At 37.0% G+C, this 21,767-nt stretch overlaps 1 protein-coding gene across 1 annotated transcript in view; it reads left to right on the forward strand.

Moving 5' to 3' along the window:
- PRKCA (protein kinase C alpha) overlaps positions 1 to 21,767 on the forward strand; it is a 159,806-nt gene that overhangs the window by 53,159 nt on the left and 84,880 nt on the right. The window contains exon 3 of the mRNA XM_054846634.1: positions 6,210 to 6,292. Within this exon, the coding sequence (XP_054702609.1) occupies positions 6,210 to 6,292 (83 nt within the window). The remainder of the gene's footprint in view (positions 1 to 6,209; positions 6,293 to 21,767) is intronic.

Raw genomic sequence — 21,767 nt, forward strand, 5'->3', positions numbered from 1 at the left:
GGAAAGAGATTAATGGCTTTGTGAAATTTTAGCAAGGACTTTACATAGAAACAGTGATCTGTATCTTTTAAAAAGTACATCATTAACAAGTAGATTGAAAGAGTGTTGAATACTTTATATTACGTTACATACTTTTAATATTTTGGAACTCTCTTCCTCAGTTTTGCAAACATTGCACTACAGTTTTAGGGGAAAATACAATATCATTTACCTTCTTTTCCCTGTAATGGATGTCAGAGATGACGAATCTGGCATAGTATGTGTCTGAATGTAGTATTCAGACAAATCTGAACATATTATGTAGGTATTTTGCGAAATCCAAACTCTTTTAAAAATGTTACATGTATAGCTGCAGGTATATATTACCAGGTCTGCTAAAGTTGTTTGAGTAAATGAAAATGTATATGCATTCTCTGCCAGGCGTACAGACTGTATTTGCACACTGTTGTAGATCTTGCAAAGCCAGCTTACCGGCGACATCCATCTGTTTTATACTTAGTGTAAAGGAGTTAATGACCTGAGTAGTTAAGACTGTCCAGACGATCTGTATAATCCATTCACACAAATAAGATATTGTTGCAGTTAACCGTTACTTTCTCTTTAAATTTTTAAAAATACGTAGTAGAGATTTTATTTCTGTCCTTTCCCCCCTGCTTATTTAGCCTAATTGAACTTGACAAAATTGAAAAAGAAAATCTGTGCGGCAAGGTCAGACGTATGAACCTGAGGAGACGCAAACCAATTATTGACCGGTAGACTTGGAGCTTAGAAGTAGGAATCAGCCCTAATCTATCAATATTGATTTCACGTAGTCTCTATACTGTGGCTTCAGGGTAGGTTTCTGATGCCGCTTTGAGAAGGTAGTTTGAGGTTTGCAGAAACTGCAATGAAAATAAAGCTAACCCATGAAGCAAGCAATGTGTAGCACTATGCAGATTAGTGCTGTAAAGGTGCTGTGTGACCTCGTGGTGTTACAAAAGAGCTTTAAGAAGCTTAGTAACAGGTTAAGGTGATGGGGAGAGGCGGTTGTTTTTCTAATTAACTATGTTATCCTGAAACAGGCTGTATCTTGCTGGGCTGTAGGCTGGTTTAGTGAGAAAGTTGTTGTAAATGCCAAGTGGAAGGATTGCATATAGCAGTTTCAAGTGTTAGCCTGGGTACTCTCTTGAGATAGCACTCTCTTCTAGATGGGGTGAGACCTTGGCAGAAAAAGCAGCTGATGTGTTATAAATTATATATGTTGAAAAAGTTAGGGTAATGTAATCTTAGAAATTTCCCTGTGGATTCAGTGTTAATAACATTCAAAGGTAGTGCTTCTTCTGACTTGTGTTTGTTTTATAACCTACGGCCTTCTTTATATTTAATACAAACGGGATTTTCATTATTTCTTTACAAGTTATAATATATTCAGAAAAGGAGAAAGACAAGTATAGCTAAATCATATTTCTTAATTGTTACTCTTCTTGCTCTGGAAATATTCCCCGTTCCTGACTTTAATCTATTCCTAGTTCATTTATTGAAACAGAACTGCTTGTTTAAATAACAAATGTAGTTGGTATTTAAATTATTTGTCTATTTTGAAGTAGTACCCTATTTTCATTTAATGTAATTGCTATATTTAATCTTAGAATGAACTAATGCATGCCATGTGACAAATTCATTCATTGCTTGGTGTTGTGCAGAAAACACAAGTCAGCCAGTAATATGGGCCCCTTGGGGAAATTCTGTGGCCTCACTGAAAATCCGAAGCATGTGAAACAGCCACATAAAAATTATGCGGTGCTCCAAGCCACTGTAGAGGCCCTTAAACTTCTCTAGTATACTCTGAGGGTAATTTCATGCTTATTACACTTCTGTTGTAACTCCTTAGTCCAATTCAGAATCAATTCTTGTTCAAAACCCAAAAGCAGAAACCCAACAACAAATGTTGAGTGTACACAGAGTACGTTCCCTGTTCTACCACTTCCTCTGGAAGAATCAATACTTGAAACCTAGAAACAAATTATGTCGGCAAGAATATGTATACTTGTTATTGGGCAACTAATTATGTCATAACAGCAGAGCCACAGTTTTAAAGTTTGTTTAGATGGAAAGATAGCACAATTTTTATGTTGGTTAAGATTTTATAAATTTATTATTTGAATTGGCCATCACAAAAATGAGTGAGAGATGACTTGAAAAACCTCACTGATATAGATGATAACTGGCAGTTCAGTTAGACTCTCTTAGAAATGTGTTCTCTCCACCCTTTAGGTTTGCAGCTTAATTTGATTTATAGAATAAATATTGTGGTGTAGTAGAGAGATTCGTGTCTATTGGAAACGCTCATCTAGCTTGTTGGTTTTTCTTCCAAAAGTGGGAGTATAAAAGTAATTTTTTTAATTATCTGTTGGACTTCTCTAATAATTCCAAATTGTAAAGTATATGACTTTTGTCTTGATAGCTTTGCCCCTAATTCTTTGAAATGCTTGTGATTGTAGAGCTCTTCAGACTGGGTGGGTGACTGGGGCTCAACAATGGCTTTTCTCCTTTACAGATCCTCTAATAGAGAGGATTGCTTCTGTCGGTTATTATTGTAATATTTCATTTCTGTCTCACCAGTGTGTCATATATGAAAGCTACTAGTAACAATATTTTTAACAGATAACTCTCACCCGACAATATATCATGATAACCTTCACACATCACGTAATTTAGAAAACAGCTTGAAATTTACAGCACTGCCTTGTAACTCTAAGTGACTGATGACAATTATATATATTATTAACAACAACATGTTTTTCTCAGTACTGTGCACCGACAGAGAAGTGTTGGGTAGAATGAATTGCCCTCCAGTATGTATCATAAATCTCACAAATCATGTAGTGCATCTTCTGCTTGTTTGCTTTGAGAATGCATTGAGTGCTCCTTACCACATTCTTCCTTGTTTTCACGATATCCATGTAGCTTTTTCTGCTCTCTGCGGCATTGCTGGGAGGACGGAGGGTGAGGGATCAGCCTGGTAGATGCAGCATGCCGGTGGAGAACTAGCAGTTAGTCTGGTGTTGCAACACAAGGGCTGTTTTGTTCTCTCCCTTCTTCCCTGTGCCCTCCCCGCGTTCCCTCCCTGGGCTGCTGAGAGAGTATTTATCTCCAGCAAGTCCAGAGCTGGAAAGGATGGAAGCTCACAACCATATCATGTATTCCACAGATCAAAATCACACTGTCAAAACATGAAAGTACCTCAATAATTTTCTTTTTAATTTTAACTGTCAGCCTCGAGATACCACTTGCTCTTGAGCTACTATGCATAATGTGTGCCAGCTCGCTTCTGCTTATACTCTTGTAAAATGTAAAGCAACAAATTTCCTGGCAGTCTCTGCAAAGTAGTGTAATATAACTTCCATTGCAAGAAGGTGGTGAACACGATGTGACTTCTTAACAGCTGCAATAAGTGATGGGAAGCTATTAACATCTTTTCAAAACAAGTAACGAGTGAGAGGTTATCTTTCATCTCTTCCTAAAAAAAATGGCATGTTATTCTAGGCAGATAACATTTTGTTTGCACTTATCTGAACTAAGTAAATTTTTACATGAATTCTCTAGCTCTGTATTGCTTTGTGAAGTTAATAAAACTTTAAAAACTAATGCTAAAATACACTCCAATGGCTGGATTTCAAAATGAAAATTGGGATGTTAAATTTTATGTCTGGAAATGATGGCTGTTAACAAGGGATTTTAGTTCACCTTTATTCTTTTCCCTTTAGATTTATGATTATGTGAGAGTTGCCTGTTCCATTGTTTATTTTTATGTCAAGTTATTTGCCTCTCACTTGAGTACTCTCAAAAGGTGAGACAGGTCTGATGCTTTTGACTACTTTTCAGTGTCAACATTGATAATTGAAGCCTTAGTAAGTGACAACTTTGGAAGTGTAGCTTAAAGTCCAAAAGGACAAGCGCTGTCTGGTTTACTTATTTTGGCAGCTGAATTGGAGTTTCCATTGTAGTGCGATTAGTATCGTTTCTACGGAAGTTGGTAGCTAAAGTTCGTAACCATAGAACGAGGCCGTAGCAAAAAGTGGCACTGTTTTTCCTACGTATCTATCTTCGCACTTAGGATATATCATATTAAAAACAAGGTCGACATTGTCTCTAGTTGAACACGCTGTGAGGGAGCTCAGAGATAGTATGTGACTACAGTATTTCATAAACATTGCCCAAAATAGATGCCCAAATATGCAGAGTTTTTGTAACGTACACTCTTGATGAATAAAGGCAGAGTTGGAGTAGCCAGTCTAAGATCCTAATTTGAAAGGCAGGCATTGGTAAAGCAGCTCAGTTCTACAACCTTTCCAGAGATATTTCTGAGACCTTTTGCATGGATTATTATGTTGTATTTTGCAACTGTATGATCACTGCATACAAAAGTAATTAGTTAACTTTTTTGTTTTCTGAAGGATGTAACGAGATTATTTTCTTGCATGTGATTTACTCCCGCAAACATAAATCAGGCTATTGTCTTCAAGAGTGAAAGGTTTGGAACCAAAAATACAATTTGGAAGTGAAACATTTTTCAGCTGCAAGTAATATTAATAGTGATTGCCACTTAGTGATCTTGCAGTTGGTAGAAACAAGCCATCAAAATGATAATTGTAGGATTCATTGGGATTTAGATTGATTAACAAATGAGACAACCAAGTGGGCAGCATACATTGAGCCAGAACTTTGTCTCATGTAAAGTCAGCAGAGCTTATCTGGAATCAGTGGAGCAAAGCCTGTTTTATTCCATTTGCCCAAAGAATAAAACATATGCCATGTCAGAAATAGAACAGTTGGAAACAATTGCTGCATGGGATGATGAGGAAAAATAGCTGGAGAAAGATATAAGGGTGATTAGAGTTCTTCAAGGCCAGACAGCTGACTTAGGATGTAAATGAGGCCAGCCTGGCGTTGTGGTGGAATCATCGTTGTGTGCTGTAATGACATGAAGGTGCACTTGATGTTGTCTTTCTCAGCTCTCTTCATTAAGTGAAAGAAATTCATATACGTTTTAAATGGGAAAGAGAACTGTTAAGGATGCCTCATGAAATGAGCTGTTGAGAAAAATTGAGATAATTTAATTTAGTTTCCACTGAAGTTGAGGAAATTCAGTGTTTGCAATTGCCAATCAATTGAAATCTATTTTATTCTTTAGAAGTCTCCTTTGAAATAGTGTGGGTTTATGTATTGGAAATGCAAAATTTAAAGTGTTCGAGGAATGTATTATTCGTAAAGAAATTGTGAATTATTTTGAATCATTTCATTATCATCTCCTGACTCATTGCTTGATGGTATGGTTTTTATTTCAAGATTTTCATAATCTGAAATCTAGATTGTTCTGTTTTGTTGAAATGTGGACCAATATTGCAGTATCTGAACTACGCCTAACGTTAAGAAAGAACCTGTAGTGAGGGTGAAAAGCTAAAATACTTGCTTCTCAAAGTAAGCACACTCATGTTCTTTTCATGTGGTTTGGGGGCACATGTATAACCCATAGCCTTGGTCACATGGCATAATTAAATTAAAATAGGCTTTCCTTATCTCAGAAAGAAAAAGTTCTTTCAGATAATTCATAAATTTTAAATGGGAGTCATATCATCATCAGGAGCTAATTTTCTTTTCCCATTATCTCCTGCCATCCTGTGATACGAGAACACTTTGTTCTCTACAACAGTCTTTGCTCAGAGCTTTGGTTTCTCTCAGAAGTAATTAACTAGTAAAGACATTGGGTCTTTGTAGACGTCTTCAGGCGTGCAGGTGAACAAATCCCATACCCAAGGATAGATGTTGTTCCAGCTCAACGTTCCTCATTTATGCCTCCTGCTCTTGCCTGAACGCACATTGACAGTTCCTGTTACGCATATGGATTTAGATTCAGGAAATGTGGCTTCATCGAATTGTTCATCCCACACTATATTTTAACACTATGGGCTGTCTTAAACATTAAAAATTTATCATTGTGTACAGTCTTTTGATTTTTAAATGTGCATGCTTATCTCCTCTTTAATTATATTGTTTACTTGATGTCTGCCTTTCTTGTGTGTCTTTATTTAACGTTAGGCTCTGCTTTCATTGACTTACAGGTGAAATATTTGACTATAAGTTTTATTCCCTCTAATGATATTTGTTACAACAGAAAAAAAAACCCCAAACTATGCCATTCTAACTGTTGCTTTCCCTTTTCTTACTAGTTTGCTGTTTTGTGGTTCATAAGAGATGCCATGAGTTTGTTACCTTCTCTTGTCCTGGGGCCGACAAGGGACCTGACACTGATGTAAGTACATTGACATTTAATATGTTGCCTTTACACGTAGTTTTATGTCGTTACACCTAACTGTGAGAATGAATTACAAACAATATCAGTAGGATCTTTACGATAGGTAATTGTAGTCCGAGTGGTTTTTAACAGTTCTGAAGTGAGTATTTATGGACTGTAAGATCTATTTTTCGTAAGAAAAGTAACAGAGAACGTGTGACCAAGAACAGTTTCCCTCAGAACGCGACAGCCCTGAAGTGTTTACCCAAGCATGAAGTCAGCATTTTATTTTTGTTTGCTTTATGTTGGATGTATTTGATACTAACAATTCCCGCGAACGGCTGAGGCTTTTTCTGAGCTTTCTTTGTATCCATCTTATCTCAAGGTGTAACTTCAGAGTTGACTCTGGTCCTTGTTCTCTCTGCACACAAGGATCTATAGCTCCAAGTAGATGACAGTTCAATCTTGAGCCAACGGGCTTATCTGAGATTGTTTAAAAAACCTATTATATTTGCGCTTGAGCTAGTATACCAGTCAGGATCCACCCATTCTATCTTGCTCTGTCAATACTTCTATATACACGTAGCGTTTTTGGTCAACGACCAGTTTTTACTTTCAACGCATCAGCTTTCATGGTGAGACACAAGAATTTTGTGTCACCCTGCTGAAATAATAAACTAATCTTGTTTGTTCACATAAAAATAACATTTCTTTGGGTTTTATAAATTCTACTTTACAGTGAAGTAATTTAACATCTGCTTATGGGAACAATACATTCCAAGTGTTCTTTGTCTGAACGGCTCTGTTGTGTTTCTTATAACGTATTCATGCTCTAGATTGTAGGCTATTATCTCCTCTGATGAAATGCCCCAGAAGACTTTTCTTGCTAGGTTTTAATGAGCTTCTCATGAATTGTTTTAGTATGCTAGCTATGAGATCAATGAACAATATATGGGCAGAAGCCGCAAGGGCATTTGGAGAATTTGAGATATTAAAAAGTTTTCTTATTTTTAAATTTAAAACTGAGGAAACTGTCGAAGAACTGAGAAGAATTTTAAAAACAGTTTATTTTTTAAACATTTCACATGATGTAAGTTTAGGTGCATAAGAAAAATGCTCAAGTTAAGAGCGTAGTTGCCTTGTTCAGTTTCTCCAGTTTAGCTGATAGTCACTTCCAGAGAGCAAACGAGGGCTTAGGTGACCTCAGTGGTAACTGTGATCGGTCTTTCTCCTCTGGTCGTGGAGCGAGTTGAGTGGGGTGAGACCTGTCAGTCTTGTGGCAGAAACACTGCTGTCCTCAACATCTGCCTCTTCCTAACTTTCCCCCTGCCCCTTCCCCACTCATGGAGACGGGACTCTCATGAGTCTGCTCCTCAGCAGTACCTTTCCCCAGAGATCCCCTGGCTTCAATTACTACTATTGTGGCAACTGCTTGCAAGGGAAGAAGCTTTGCAGTACTCGAAATGTCATTGCTAAAATCAACAGAATTATATTAAAAATATAATTGTAACCAAAGCCTTTCTCTTCACCTTTCCATCTTTTTCCATATTCAGTTCTGGTAACTCATGAAATGCTCCATTATTTCATTTGTATCTGTATCTCCAGCCATCTTTTTGTTCCTGTTCACTTTTTTGCACTTAGCTCGTCATCTCAAATTTTCTTCATCTTTCATCAGCTGCTCCTGCTGCAGTCCTGGTTACTTGTTGCCATTTAAGAGCCATGACAATCCAAAGAGTGTTGCTCCAGCAGTGAGAGTCAGAGTATCTAAGCTAAGGACCAATAATACGGATGCAGCCACCAGAAGTTAAGGACATCCATAGATCAAGTCAGGGTCTAAGATTCAAAAAGTCAGGATTCAAGCACAGAGCAGTTATACTGATTACCTGTGCAAAGCACATGGATATTGCTAAAGGTTTATTAAGTGTCTCGAATGGGACCAGGGCATAGGAAATGCCAGTGCAGCCGCCATGCATTCCTCAGGAGCTTTGACAGTTCTTCAGGGCTGTACACAAAGCATCTCTCTCCATTTGGCGTAGAGTGCAGCTTTTGTGAAGAAAGTCACTTAACTGACCTGAGGTCAATTTTTATGACAGAAGTCAAAGGAAGAGACTTTTGACAATAATGTAGTAGTTAGAGCGCTCACTTGGAAGCCAATGCAGAGGCTTACAGGCATTGACGGAGCCTCCCAGTGATGCAGGAAGGAAGCCAGTCCTTGCTCAGTATGGCTTTGCTCATAGTACTCCTTAGTGCATTTTCTCAAAGGAGACTCTACTACTAAAACAATCATGAAGGCAGGAACAAGAAATGAAAATTATTCTTCATACTCTTCCTTCTCTGAAAGCTCTTGAATTCTTTAAGCTTTGAAGGGAAGTGTGGAGACTGGCTCTGTCTATATAGTGTAATAGTTAATGCTGTCATTTGGAATCTAGAAGTTGTGGATTTGAAGTGCCTTCAGCTACAGAAAGGCTAAAATCCAGGTCTTCCCTGTCCAGGTGAGTGTTCTTGTCACTAAACTACCATGCAGGAGGTAGGTGGCAACACCTCCTCTCTCCCCATCTCCTGTTTCTAGAAGAAAGTAGCCATAGCTGCTACTTTTTGCTGCTGTCCGGATGACTTCAGGTATAGTTGACCCATTTCCATCCCACTGGATGCCATTCGGGTGTTTCTCTGAATTCTGTAATTCTCTATACACCTTTATATTGTGTACGTGGGCAGGGCCAGTACCAATGTTGCACTGCACCGAGCTATGGGACCTGCTTAGAAACCGAGACACTCTTACCTGCAGTTTGTTAGGCAACAGTTTACATATCGGGTGAGTTCCTGTCGTTACCGAACTGAGTAAGGTCACCATTACCAGAGACGAACCAGGGTAGGCAACAGTGCCAGATTCATCCTGATGTCTATGTCTGTAGCTGTTTTAGCAGCGGTCAGGCTGGGTGAAATGCAGCTTCACCGATCTCGGTGGCAAAATACCTGTGGACCATCAAAAGGGCCAGAATTTCAATTAAAGAATGTCTGTTTAATTACTCGTTCTCTAAGTATAGTTCATACCTATAAGTGATACGTTGCTGATTAGTTTTGGTTGGTCCTAAAACACAAGTAGAATAAAACAATTAAATCTTGTTTTATCTTTGTGCTCAGTTGTGATAAAGACGTTAATGAAAGTTATTGTTGATTGACAATTTTAGAGGTGACAGTCTTGAGTAGGTCTTCTATAGCTATAATGAAGGCTTTGGCTCTTGAAAGTATTCTTGATTATTTTGTCAAAACATGGGTTCTTCAGGGTTTTTCTTCTAAAGCTCATAAATGAGAGCACACATTTGTGTGTGAGACCATTTAATTTTATCAAGAATTTCTTTGTGGCTGTAGAATCTGTAATGTGGCAGGTTGTTAATAGTCTTTAGTATTGCTGACTGCATTTTGTGATTTGGTTTTTTTGCCTTGGTGATTAAACAAATCAGCCTAATGCCTTATTTTAGTATTTGGGTTACCAAATGATCGTTTTCAATATTTGCACAGAAGTGATATCTCAAAAACACTTTGAAGATTAAAAGCAAACAGAAAATAAATATGTTTTATTAAAATTGTGCTACATTAGTGGGTCCTATTACACAAAGAGGATTGCAGAATGTTATACTTTAATTTACTGAAATGTTTGACTACAATGTCTGCCCTTTCACAATTCAGTAACTTATTCCTATCTGAGTTAGTACAAGCTTTGGTCTGAAATGTGTGCTATAAAGCTTATCATAATACTCGGCAGATTTTTAAATATTAAAAAGTCCTTTTCTAAATTATTTCATGCAGGTGCACAATTAATTTGCATACTCAAATTCTCCAGTGTCTTTGCATGATGTAGCCTTTCCATAAATTGTAACAGCAATATTGTCATTAATGAAATGGAAATTTCCAGAGTGATAATTATAAATTATGATAATTATATGTTATAATACTATTTATTACACCTTAGAAGAATTTAAAATTATCATGCACTGTCCTTTTAGCACAAATGAGGCAATCCTTAGAAATACATCATTAAAATAACTATTGGTTAAATTTACTTAATGAGGAGCATCGGAACTCAGGTAGGTGCCCCGCAACGGGTGACAGGCAGGGTTGGAATGCAGAACACCTCAACGTACGGAACATTTCCCTCTCAGGAGCAAAACTGCCTTTTCCGGCCAAGGGAGGCAGCTCTCGCAGGTGAGCGTTCACAGCCATCCCCGCTGAGGCCGGAGGTATCTAGGACATGATGGCAAGGACTTATTTATAGATTTGTCTTGAGGCGAGATAGTACGGCATTCACGCTGCTTGCCTCCAGGGATACGGAGAGTTTCTGAGCTGTGGGGTTTATTAGTCGGTTGGGAAGACTCCAAAGGGGAGAAAAGCCATAACTTTTAGAAACTTCATTCTGACTTTCATGACAACGAAACGTCTACCTAAAGGGCAAGGTCAAAGCATCTCTTTAAAATAATGCTCTTTCAAAAGAGAGAGTTGAACTGCTTTAAAAATAGGTTGTGTGCTCGAGAGATTTCTAACCTGTAGTTACTGTCAAAGCTCTCTGTAACGTTTTTTTGGCTGCAGCAATCCCCTGCAGAAAGGGGGGGCTCCGCTGACAGGTCCAGTCATTTCCCTAAATATATGTAACAGTTGCAATAAAAGTTATTTTTTAATTTCTGGATATTTAAATACAGTCAAACCAACAAAAGAGACTTCAGACTGTACTGTCCACAGATCTTTTCTTATTTCCTAGCCTTCCTTACACGCCATACAGCTAAGTATTTAACAAACTGACTGCTCAGCTGTACAAAAGGCCTGTGGTCTGTATCCCGCTAAAAGTAGCGGTGAACAAATATTGTCTCCCTGTGTAACATTTTTATTTGCCATGGTATTCTATTGCTGTGACAGAGGGGATCAATTATTTGTATTACTTTAAATGCCTTAATAAAGGTGAATGCAAAAGAGACAAAAGCTTAAACTCGCCCTCTTTTTGCTCTGCTCAGACTAGCTGAAATGTGAGGCTGAAAGGTCTGTGTTTGTGCCAAGAGGAAAAGAATACGTGAGAATAAAGTGGTTGTCCTTGACTCGTGGTGAAATGATGGTGTCTGGGGAACAATATCCTGTTTCAGATGAAATAAGAATTCACACAATCAAAAAAATTTATATTTCCTTAATACCTGGCAGGGTATGAGCTCTGATGCCTGAGCAGAATACCAACTCGGGAAGTTATTTTGTTGCTATCTAATGGCTTTCGGTAGTTTGAAATTATTCATCTTCTCTTCATGGCCAGCTCTTTTATGGGGATGCTGTTGAGCTCCTGTATTTCAAGCCTGCTGAATACACTAAAGTTACGTGAAGCATCAGCTCCAATTCAGATAGCTGGGTTTGGAAGATTGCTCGGTGTTCATAAAAGCTATTTTAAGTCATTGATGCAATGGTTTAAAACTTGAGTGAATTGCTGTAAAAATGTAAGAGCAACCTCAAAAATTGACTGCTGCTGTAACTAGCTTTGTTAAGATCTGTTTAATATTAAGGAATAACTAGTCCGGTTTCTTTCAGAAAGGATATTTTAAAATTGAGAGTTAAATCTTTGTTCCCTTCATTAATGGAACATAGTGACTAGAAAGTGTTTTCAAACTGCATGCACCTTATTAAAATGTTCCTAATTCAATACCACATAGAATTAAAAAAAAAAAAATCACCAGTAATTTAAAAAAGTGTTTGAATGTATTAATTTTTTTTCAGTACGGGTTTATAAGATTTAATATAGAGTGCACAAGAACTCTATATTAAGACATCACCATCTCTGGATCAGCACTATTTTCCTTTCAGATTATAATAATATAGGATCCAAAGGATGTTTATGAGCAAAATAAATAAATAGAAATTAAAAAGTGAAAAAAATCTAAATGAGAGCAAGTGACTGTACAGTCAAAGGAGATTAAGTCTGACTTTGCTTCTCAGAATTGCAGTGAGTTCTTACCATTTAAGCACCTAGAAGAGAACGAATTGATAAGATACAGATGTGGGCTTACGCAAGATGAACCAGCAAAGCCATCTCATCCCATTTGGCAGGGTAACTGACCTCATGGATGTAGAAGGTGACATATATGGAAAAGATTTTAAAGTCGATAAGCCTCTTGATATTGAAATTATTTGGGAGCTTTAGTATCTTAAGCATATTTGAAAAATCAGTCTAAATTTGAACAACTGTAAGGTTCTGTGGGATGCAGCAGGAGCTGAGTATTTTCATCAGTGGCTTGGGTTTTGGAATGATGTTACAGCTACACAATTTGCAATTGACAGTAGGGAGGGAGAATTCTAGAGGACAATATTTAATTTCAGAATTTTTTTTATGTGTTAAGATACAATTTAATAAAACAAATGAAAATAATAAATCACGCTTGAAGGGGGGGGAGTGAAATTAGTGTGAGCTGATTGTGAAGGCACCAGTGCAGAAGAATAGGAAGCAGGTCTTTTAGTGGGTCATAAAGTCAGTACTGGCCAACAGTGCACCTCTGATACAAAGGGGATGAATTTCCTGCAGGGATAGGTTAGAAATGGTTATTCCTTTTTTTTTTTTTTTTTTTTTTGTAGTAAGATATTTTATGTAGAGTTCTGCAGCTCTTATGGAGAAGAATTTAGAGAAGAAAATTTTCCATGTCTGTTAAGTTGTAACCAGGTATTATATGGGCAGCTTGTGGCAAGGGAGAATTTAATACGTAACAGTGAAACTTTTGAGGTGTAATGATGGGTAACTGCTGCAATGGGTTACCAAAAGAAGAAATTAAGATTTTTGTTGTGGGGGTTACTTCTCTAAGCAGTGCTGTAGGTACTATCCCTGCCTTCATTGCACCTCGGGCAGTGGCGAGGTGAGTCCTGTGAGGTTCCATCATGCTTTTCATTTTATGGTTTCTATGATTTTAGAGTTGGGAGGAGAAAGATTGACCCTCAAGAATCCATATGCAGGGGGACCAGTGGGAAATTATCATTTGTAAATTATAATTTACAATATGACAGTGGCAGGCTTGGGTTTGGCCTTAGGCTTGGAGCAATGCTTATGTCCACATTTACTGCAGTATTGTGCTGTTCAGTGTGATAGTTGTGGTTGTGATACAAATGATATGAAGAATCTTCTTGCTTGTGTCACACCTCTGTATTAAGCAGGAGTAAATTAATATAATTGGGCTATCCTGGAGGGTTTAGTCATCTTGACCAGATTTCCTTTTCTGTTCAGTTCCAGGTAATGCTGAAATCTTTTTTTTTTTTTTTTTTAATTCTCTTTTTCCCCACTGGCCTTTAATTAATTCCAGACTGTTTACATGTAGGAGGATGGTTTCAGAGTGAAAGACGACAGTTGCTTTACTGGTCTTGGGAATTAAAAACAAAAATAAAACCCAAACAAAACCAAAAAACCCCACAAAAACTCTCATGAAAAGAAAAGGCCATAACTGGAAGCCCAGTATTAAGACTTACTGTAGAACTAGTTAAAAAGGGATTTTAATCAGAAAGCTTTGCAGTCTTTCTCCAAGGATAATGAAATGCAGCAGCAGGGCATGTCTGATTTGCTTTTAACCATTTGGTTGTTTTTACAATGAAAAGCAAATATTATCTATGTTCAACATTGTGAGTGACCTGAGCAACAAACAAGCATCACTGATAAATATTATAGGCACCAGGGTGGTTTTTTTATTGCTAATCTGAATTTTGGATAATAGGCAATCTTGTCCTAGAAATATTTTCTTTTTAATTAAAATAAAAATATTCTCACTTCCTCACAAAAGATACACGAAGGCAGGAAGATCTGGCAAGATAGAGTCTACTGCTTGCCAGATTAGCAAAAATGCTATCTTAAAGAGAAGCCTGTATGGATTTTTTTTGAAATGATTCTTAAACAGCTCTGATGCAATAATTTATTAATCTTAACCTAAACAAAGAAAATATAAAGCCCCTCTATTGACAAATTGAGATACCAACTCAATGTGTTTGTATGTAAAAGTTTTCTAATTAGGAAATTATGAATCACAATGGCTTTGTTTACAATAGGCATTATTAGATGGGGACAGTAGTTAATATTCCTGTTATAAGACACTTACAATGCAAACATTCTTTTGTCAAAATACCATATTCCTGACTATATTCCTCTTTCTCTTCCCCAAAAAGCTAGTCCTAGGTTACCAAAATAAGCAAGATCACAATCGATGCAGTAGATACTTTAAAACAAATTTTATAGGACAGCAAGGACATTTTTATTACAAAAATAAGTATTTTATTTCTTGTGATTATCCTGACTTCTGAATCTCTGCAGAGTGTCCAAAGTAGTTTATGGAGAAATAAACATTTCATGCTTATGGTTTTGATCTCAAAGCCTTAAAAATTAACTTCAGGGAAAACTTGCTTACATAACTTTTCTATTTTTTTAAATTTTTATTTAAATGATACTGTGCACAGCTGTAATGGCTCATTATGAAATATGGGTATTTGAGTGTATTGACAATGACATTTCAATTTGAACAGAATCCGTCCTGAGGTAAGACTCCTTCTAATGGCAGAGAGAGAAATTAATGAAGGAAGCGTACCAAAAAGGGCTCTGCGGACATTGAGTGTATATTCTGCTCATATTCAGCCGGCACCTGAAGGAGGTTCAAGGCAACGTGCCTCAGTTTCCTCCATCGAGCGCTCTTAAACCGAGACAGTGTCTTACGTCCCTCGACATTCCTCTCTTCTTCCTGGATACTTGAGAATCCAAGCGCTGTTTTCCCACCCATCTCAGCGAATAAAACCCAGCCATATGTCACCCTCTCCACCTTATGTTCATCACCAGTTGGCAGGCACTGCCTGTGTTCAGAAATGTGCTCCTCACCTGCCCGTGGGTGGTTTCAGGGCCCATCCACAGCTTCTTCACTGGTGGGCAGAGGCAGGTCTGAATTGCTGTTAGCTGGCTGCACAGAGGTGTTGGTGGCACTGCTCCCCCAAATGCCTTCGTTTAAGTCGTTGGAAGCGGTTTCACCGCTTACTTGAAAGCCGTGCGTGTACTGGAACGTGTTTGCATTTATCATCAGCTGAGAATACATTTGTACCTTCTATTTCTAAATTAAAGCGCAAGCTCCTTTTATTGCAACTAAAATGGCTTTTAAGCTAGAGTGAATGATCCTCAAGAAAAATAGAATTAAATTACAAAGGAACAGGTTCATGAACTTTCGTTTTAATCCCCAGCCCTTCCCTCTGCCCTACAACGCTGTCCTGGAATTGACTCTTTTCCTTTGTCCATCTGCTGAAGATGCATGGAAAAATTTTTACTTTGGTATTGAAAAGAGCTGTATGAATCCTCTCCTTATATACACCCTGCTTATAGGAAATACGTGGTTAGTGACCGCCTACACAAAGTGTGTGACTCCAAAGGCACTTCTGCTAAGGGCTTCCGTTGCAGCCCTTTAGTCTTTCAGTCTATTGAGGTTGCATCCGAGACGCTGGGCGTGTGGTTTAACTAGTTCGTTCTTATAGTCTCTGAGCTTTGAAAGTTCGTAGCTTTTGAAAGCTTTTTATTTATAAAGAATATCTTTTTTATTTTCCCAACCAAGAACAATTCAAATGCTGAGTAATTGTATCATAAAAAATTAGAGTTTGTATTTTTATTTTCTAGGTTTTGCTGTGCAATATACAGTACAATAGAGACGATCCTCGTGAGAGTTAGTTGTCACAGTACTGCTAGGAGGGATAGGAAATTTATATAAATGATGAATCTAAAAATATCAGTCATTTTCATAAGTTAGCATTGGAGAACAATTATTAGGCAGTGATATTATAAAAGGAGAACTCTCAGCAAAGTTGTTCCCAACAGTAAAAAGAAATCTTGTTGATGGGGTTGCAATTTTAGTGGCAGTAACTATAACTGATTAAGCAATCTGCTGGATGCTCATTTCACAATCAAAACTTTTTCTAATTCCCCAAATTGAAGCTGACATTATTCCAACAGCCCTTATTTTCCAATTGTTAAGAGTAAATTTAGTTGTGCAATTTAAGTTGAATTTAACTCTTTCCTTGTCATCTTCTACTTGCCCTTTGCCAAAGCTTGTTCTGTCAATCTTTAAACTGCATGTAAATATGATGGCATGATTTTGGGGCTTAGGGGGGAAAGAATGCTTAAGCTTTACTAATACTCTATTTTCTTACATGAGATGGTATGTGTAAAATGTACCACAGGCGTTTCTATCAAGTTCCACCCCCATAATCATGTGTTTTTAAAAACACCACCACAGAAGTCTGATTAGGGCACACTGAACTTATTAGCTAGAAGGAACGTACACAGTCACAGACCACTGACAAAACCTTGCAGAATGCCAAACGGGTTTAGCACTCTCTGTTTTTTGAGGTGGCAGTTCTTACACCAAAATTAGATGAAATCTTAATTTGGAATAAAATGAGTGGGCTAATTTTGAAAAGCGCTGTAGCTCCCATATGCTACAAATAATTCTCGAATGTGTCACCAGAGAGCATACCTATCTCTGTAAATTGTTGGTAGCTGTTTCCTTGGGGTGCTGGGGGAAATTTGCTAATGACTGCTGAGTGAAACGGGTAGAGCCTCGGCGGCTTCGTAGAAATCACGTAACTCCAGTAGACCGCCTGTGGGGTTGGGGAAAAAAGAACAACTTGTACTTAGTAGGACAGAGCAAGTTTCTTTTGTCAAGGTGTTTTGACCCTGGGCTGGAGAGGTGAAAGAGAGAGAGGAAAAGCAAGGAGGGGAGGTGGAGAGGCTGCCATCCCTTTCCGTTTGAGCTCCGTTTGTCTAACCGGTCCTGGTAAAGTATTTGGGTAGCTTTGCATAAACGAGAACAGTTTAGTTTCATTCTTGGGCATGCTTTTGTTGTTTTATTTGTTTCCTCTTAATTTTCGCTGTTCATTATTGGGGCGATACTCTTCAGAGAACCAAAGACTTCACAGATTTTTCTTCAGCCTCTGAAACAAGTTGGGTTTGTCTTGGAATAGCCAGTGATCTCGGGGAACGTGTATTAGATGATATCATTGTCACAAAATATTTTCTCATTTTTAAAATTGGTCAGATTTTTATAACAACCTAATGAAATTTGATACAAATAGATTTTAAACCAACTGCATATTACCCGCACTGAAAAACAAAATCCCAGCGTTCTCGCTGAAGTAACATTACGCCAGTCATGATTCCATTCATAATTTGATTTCCTCTATTCCCTTGCAAATAAATAAACTGTAGCATGGCCCATGTAATTAATGAAACTTAATCCTTAAAGTACCAGCGATCATAGGCTGAGCTCATAAACTAAAAGCAAAAGCATATAATGAATTCTGGTAATGAGTACTTAATAGATAAGAGTCAGAGATTGATTTATTCTTTTTTCTTTTTGGCCCCATGAGAAGGGTACCTGCTGAACTAAGGCATGAAAGAAATTTCTCTGTGTTGGGAAAACCATTGTAATCTGTAACAAAGCTACCTTCAGGTCTGTTTCTATGGCAACAGGAGCATCAGACCAGCAAAGAATGGACCAGAAAGGAGATAAAAGCCTCTATATAAATAGTTATAAAAAGCGTATGCATAGCTTTGGCTACTTTTCTTTCTTTTTTTTTTTTAAAAAAAAAAGAGAAAAAAGCCCCAAAACTTGGAGGTTTTTGAAACCTGGTTATTATAGTAGCTATTTAGGTTAGAGCCTCTTGGCACTGGAGGGCTAGTAGAATAATAGCAAATTATTAACTTCATGGACATTAATTAAGAAGAGTTTATAAAAAAAAAAAATCTCAAATCTAAACTTACTAGAAGCAGTATAATTTTTAAAGTTATTTTTTTGTAACTCCTCTTTAAAAAGCATTTTCTGAATCTTAGGGTCTTCATTCTTTTTTATAGAAGTTATAATGAGCTGGGAAATGATAGATTTTGATCTGCAAATAGCCTTTTCTCCTATCCAACTAATTACTTTATTATCATTATATTTTCTTTTTGATGTCTAATTGCAAGTGTGTGAATTGTAAATCACATATAGTCCATGCGGTCAATATTCTTCTTCTCTTTGTTCTTGTGTTGCCAGAGATTGGGTGAGACCATGTGAAAAAGAATTAAAAAACCCTTTTTCTCCATCTTTGAAGTGTTTAACTATGGTCATTCCGGTAGGAAAGGTGCCATCCACAACACTAACGAAAAAAGTGTGGGATTAGTGCAATATACATCTGAACTTGACCTTAATACTCTGAATACTTCTTGAAAATGAAATCTCCCGATCTTTATTTTAAGCCAAGCCTACTTTTATAGTGGCGCTCTCATTGTTCTACACTTTCACAGAAAAAAAATCTAGGTAAAAAATGGGATGCATATTTACCTGTTTTACTTGTTGAAACTGTTGAAATCAACAGTTGTTATTTAGAAAAGAAGAAACCTATTGAAAACCTTCTAGCTCTAGTTTTTGTGCTTCGCATATTCCTTATACGTGATTCTGCTGTTGCATTGCAATGTGTTGCTGTTCAGAAGTCTGATTTCAGGAGCTTTGAAAGCTAGCAAAAGAAGAATCCAAGTAAATGAATGTGCATAAATAACACAGCAAAACACTGTTGCCATATTATTGAAAGAATTTACTGCGTCATTTCTTTATAAAAATGTGGTACCACTTTTTTTATAGTTCTTACTTCTGGTAATGTCATTGTCAAATGTTAAAAAAAATAAGCATGATCACATTCTTTCAAATGGGCATTACTAATACAATGATTCGGAAAATAGCTAGCAGATGCACTTGCATAGTCTAATTTCTTGAAATGAAGAGCAAATCATAATCGTTTGATTGAATAGGGATTCAATGAGCATAAGTGAATGGTTACTTTTAGGGTGCCTGTATAAGTAGAAATTTATAAAAACTCTAATATACCTTGTCCAAAAAGTAGGTTAAAAAGCAACCTGACTGCAGCGATGAGATTTGAGGGAGTTGGGAGCAGTCAGGCATAAGAATATATATAAAACCTACGCTATATAGGCCATACATATATACATGTAGTGTTTATGAAGAGGATTTTTAGTCTTGTTATCACAGACTTTTTTTCTAGAATATTTTTTTCCTAGAATCACTTGAAATCTGAGATTATCCCAAATTATTATTTTCTTCCAGAGAAAATTCTTTGCATTTAATTAAAGATAATTTCAGCCCTACAATCCTAGCACACAACAGGAAGACGACCTTTATGAAATCCTTCTGTAGTCAAAATCCACTTTTATTTTACAAGGTCTATATTAGTACCTACAGATTGACCTACTTACGAGTCAATGAGTCATGTTGTATTGTTAAATCTGAAGCCTAAAATCCCATTCCTCAACACACATTAACGACATTCTTTTTTTACCATATTAAAAAGCTTTTTACTTCACTTAATTAAAACAAGTAAGAATTTTAATAAGCTGAGACTTTAATTTATGTAGTTGTTCTCAAAGTTTATTTGTTTTGTCATGTCGACTTTGTTCTACCAAGTGAAATTCAGTTCTCAATCTTGAGATTTAATGAAGTCAATACTCTGGTTTATTATTGGCAACTAGAATAAGAGAGTTGGACGTGCTCTGCTGCGTGCTGCTGAGCTGCCGATAGCTCCCAAATGGCTCTGGCCTCTACAGGGTACAAGAGGAGGGAGAACACTTCTGTAGAAGCAGAAGCAGAAGAAAAAAAAAAAAAAATAGGAGGACAGTGAAAAAAACAATAGAAATGAAAGCAGTTCTGTAACTTTTAGGAGAAATGTATAATCCCTCAGAATTTAACATCTGTCACTTGTATCTTCATGTGCCAAGAGCATGATTGGACCATTCATGAAAATAAAAAGAACTGTGCAATCAACAGACTTTGTTCAATATTCCTGCATAAAGGGGATTTGTGATAAATAATAGGAAAGACTTCAGTCGAACGCAAATGGTTTTATATTTGACATGCTTAATTTAGAAACATGCCACACAGAGGTAAAATTAAGAGAAATGGAAACACACATCCTTTTTGTTTTTTTTTCTTTTATTTGCTGGAAGCGTATTATAGAATGAGAGGGGTAGAAAATGTTCTATTCTACCATTCCAGACTAATCCTTTGCTCTTCTGTGAGAAGGTACAGCTGTTTACTCATCTTAGAAGCTCAAATCAAATCAAAGTGTTTTCTAGTGCTTTGTATTTGGCAACAATAAAGCCTCAGGTCAAATGAGGAGACTGCTTCTGCGCCAGAACGTATACCTGAACTACTCCAGGCACCCTGTCGAGGAGATACCTTGTATATCTAAATTAAGGCACTTTAGTGACATAATAGTCCAGAAATGGCTACTATAATAATAGTTTATTTTCAAGTAGTTCTAAAATGAATGAGGCAAAAAGTACCGGTTTCATTTTTTTCACATTAGCTGTCATTGCACTGCATTTTATTTTTTTTTAATCTATCTGCTCCTGTCACAGTGGTCCAGTCTCTCAGGTTCATCACTGCTTGTTTTGCCAATACAGTTGGGATACGCTCCAAGAATTTGGGTTATTAGTCATTGCAATAAAAGACCAATGCATCTTAATCAATACAGGCTTCCAAAACTTAAACATTTCCTGAAGCTGTCGTTCAAAATCATCATATTTAAAAATAAAGTTCCTCCTTAATAAACAGAAGATCTTTTTGTCTTCTGAGAATGTCACACATGAAGATACCTTTAACGTGAGATTTTATTTTTTAATTAAGGCCTTTTGGCAAAATTTGCCCTACTCTGAAGAGGATACGAAATTCCTCCTCCATGCACACACATCTTACATTATATACACAGATATTGTTCGTTTTATGTGCTCATTAGTGTTCGTGTTCACCAGCAGAGTCAACAGGAGCTGCAAGTGGGCACTTGGTTCTCTTGAAAATCAGGCTAATAAATCATAAACACTGAATCTGGGAGTGTGTTATATGCTGTTTAAAATAAGAATATATATGCTTTTTGCACTGACTGACTTCATGCAGCTGCATGCCTATTTGTGCATAAACGTTATCACCATATATCATGAAGCATTTATGGTACCCATATGTTTAAAAATCATTACAGTTACGCTAATACCTGGATGGAAAAAACCCACAGTACTGCAAGTAATACAGCTCAGCACACCACTTTTAAGAAATCACTTATTTTTCAAGGGAAGCTCTCTGTGTAAATGAGAGCTGCTCTGAACTGAACGGGCTAACAGTTGGGGTTTGTAACATGCACTGAATGCAAAATGCTGCTTTGGAAGTCTTGATGGTAAAGACAAATTCAGGAAAAGGTCTCGGAAACAGTGGGTTTCTAGGCATTTCTAACATTAGTACAAAATTTGCATCTAAGTCAGTGGGAGTCTTCTCAGTGCTTAATGAACTGTGCTTGATTTACAGACTTGGTATTTAAACTGTTTCTTTAATGCAAAAATAGACTATGTAAGGTTACAACTATAACAAAAACTAAAAAGATCAAAATACACTATGAGGCATCTATGCAGTTCAGAGCACTTAGGAAAATG

Source organism: Grus americana, chromosome 18 (assembly GCF_028858705.1).
Source record: "Grus americana isolate bGruAme1 chromosome 18, bGruAme1.mat, whole genome shotgun sequence".
Classification (NCBI taxonomy): Eukaryota; Metazoa; Chordata; class Aves; order Gruiformes; family Gruidae; genus Grus; species Grus americana.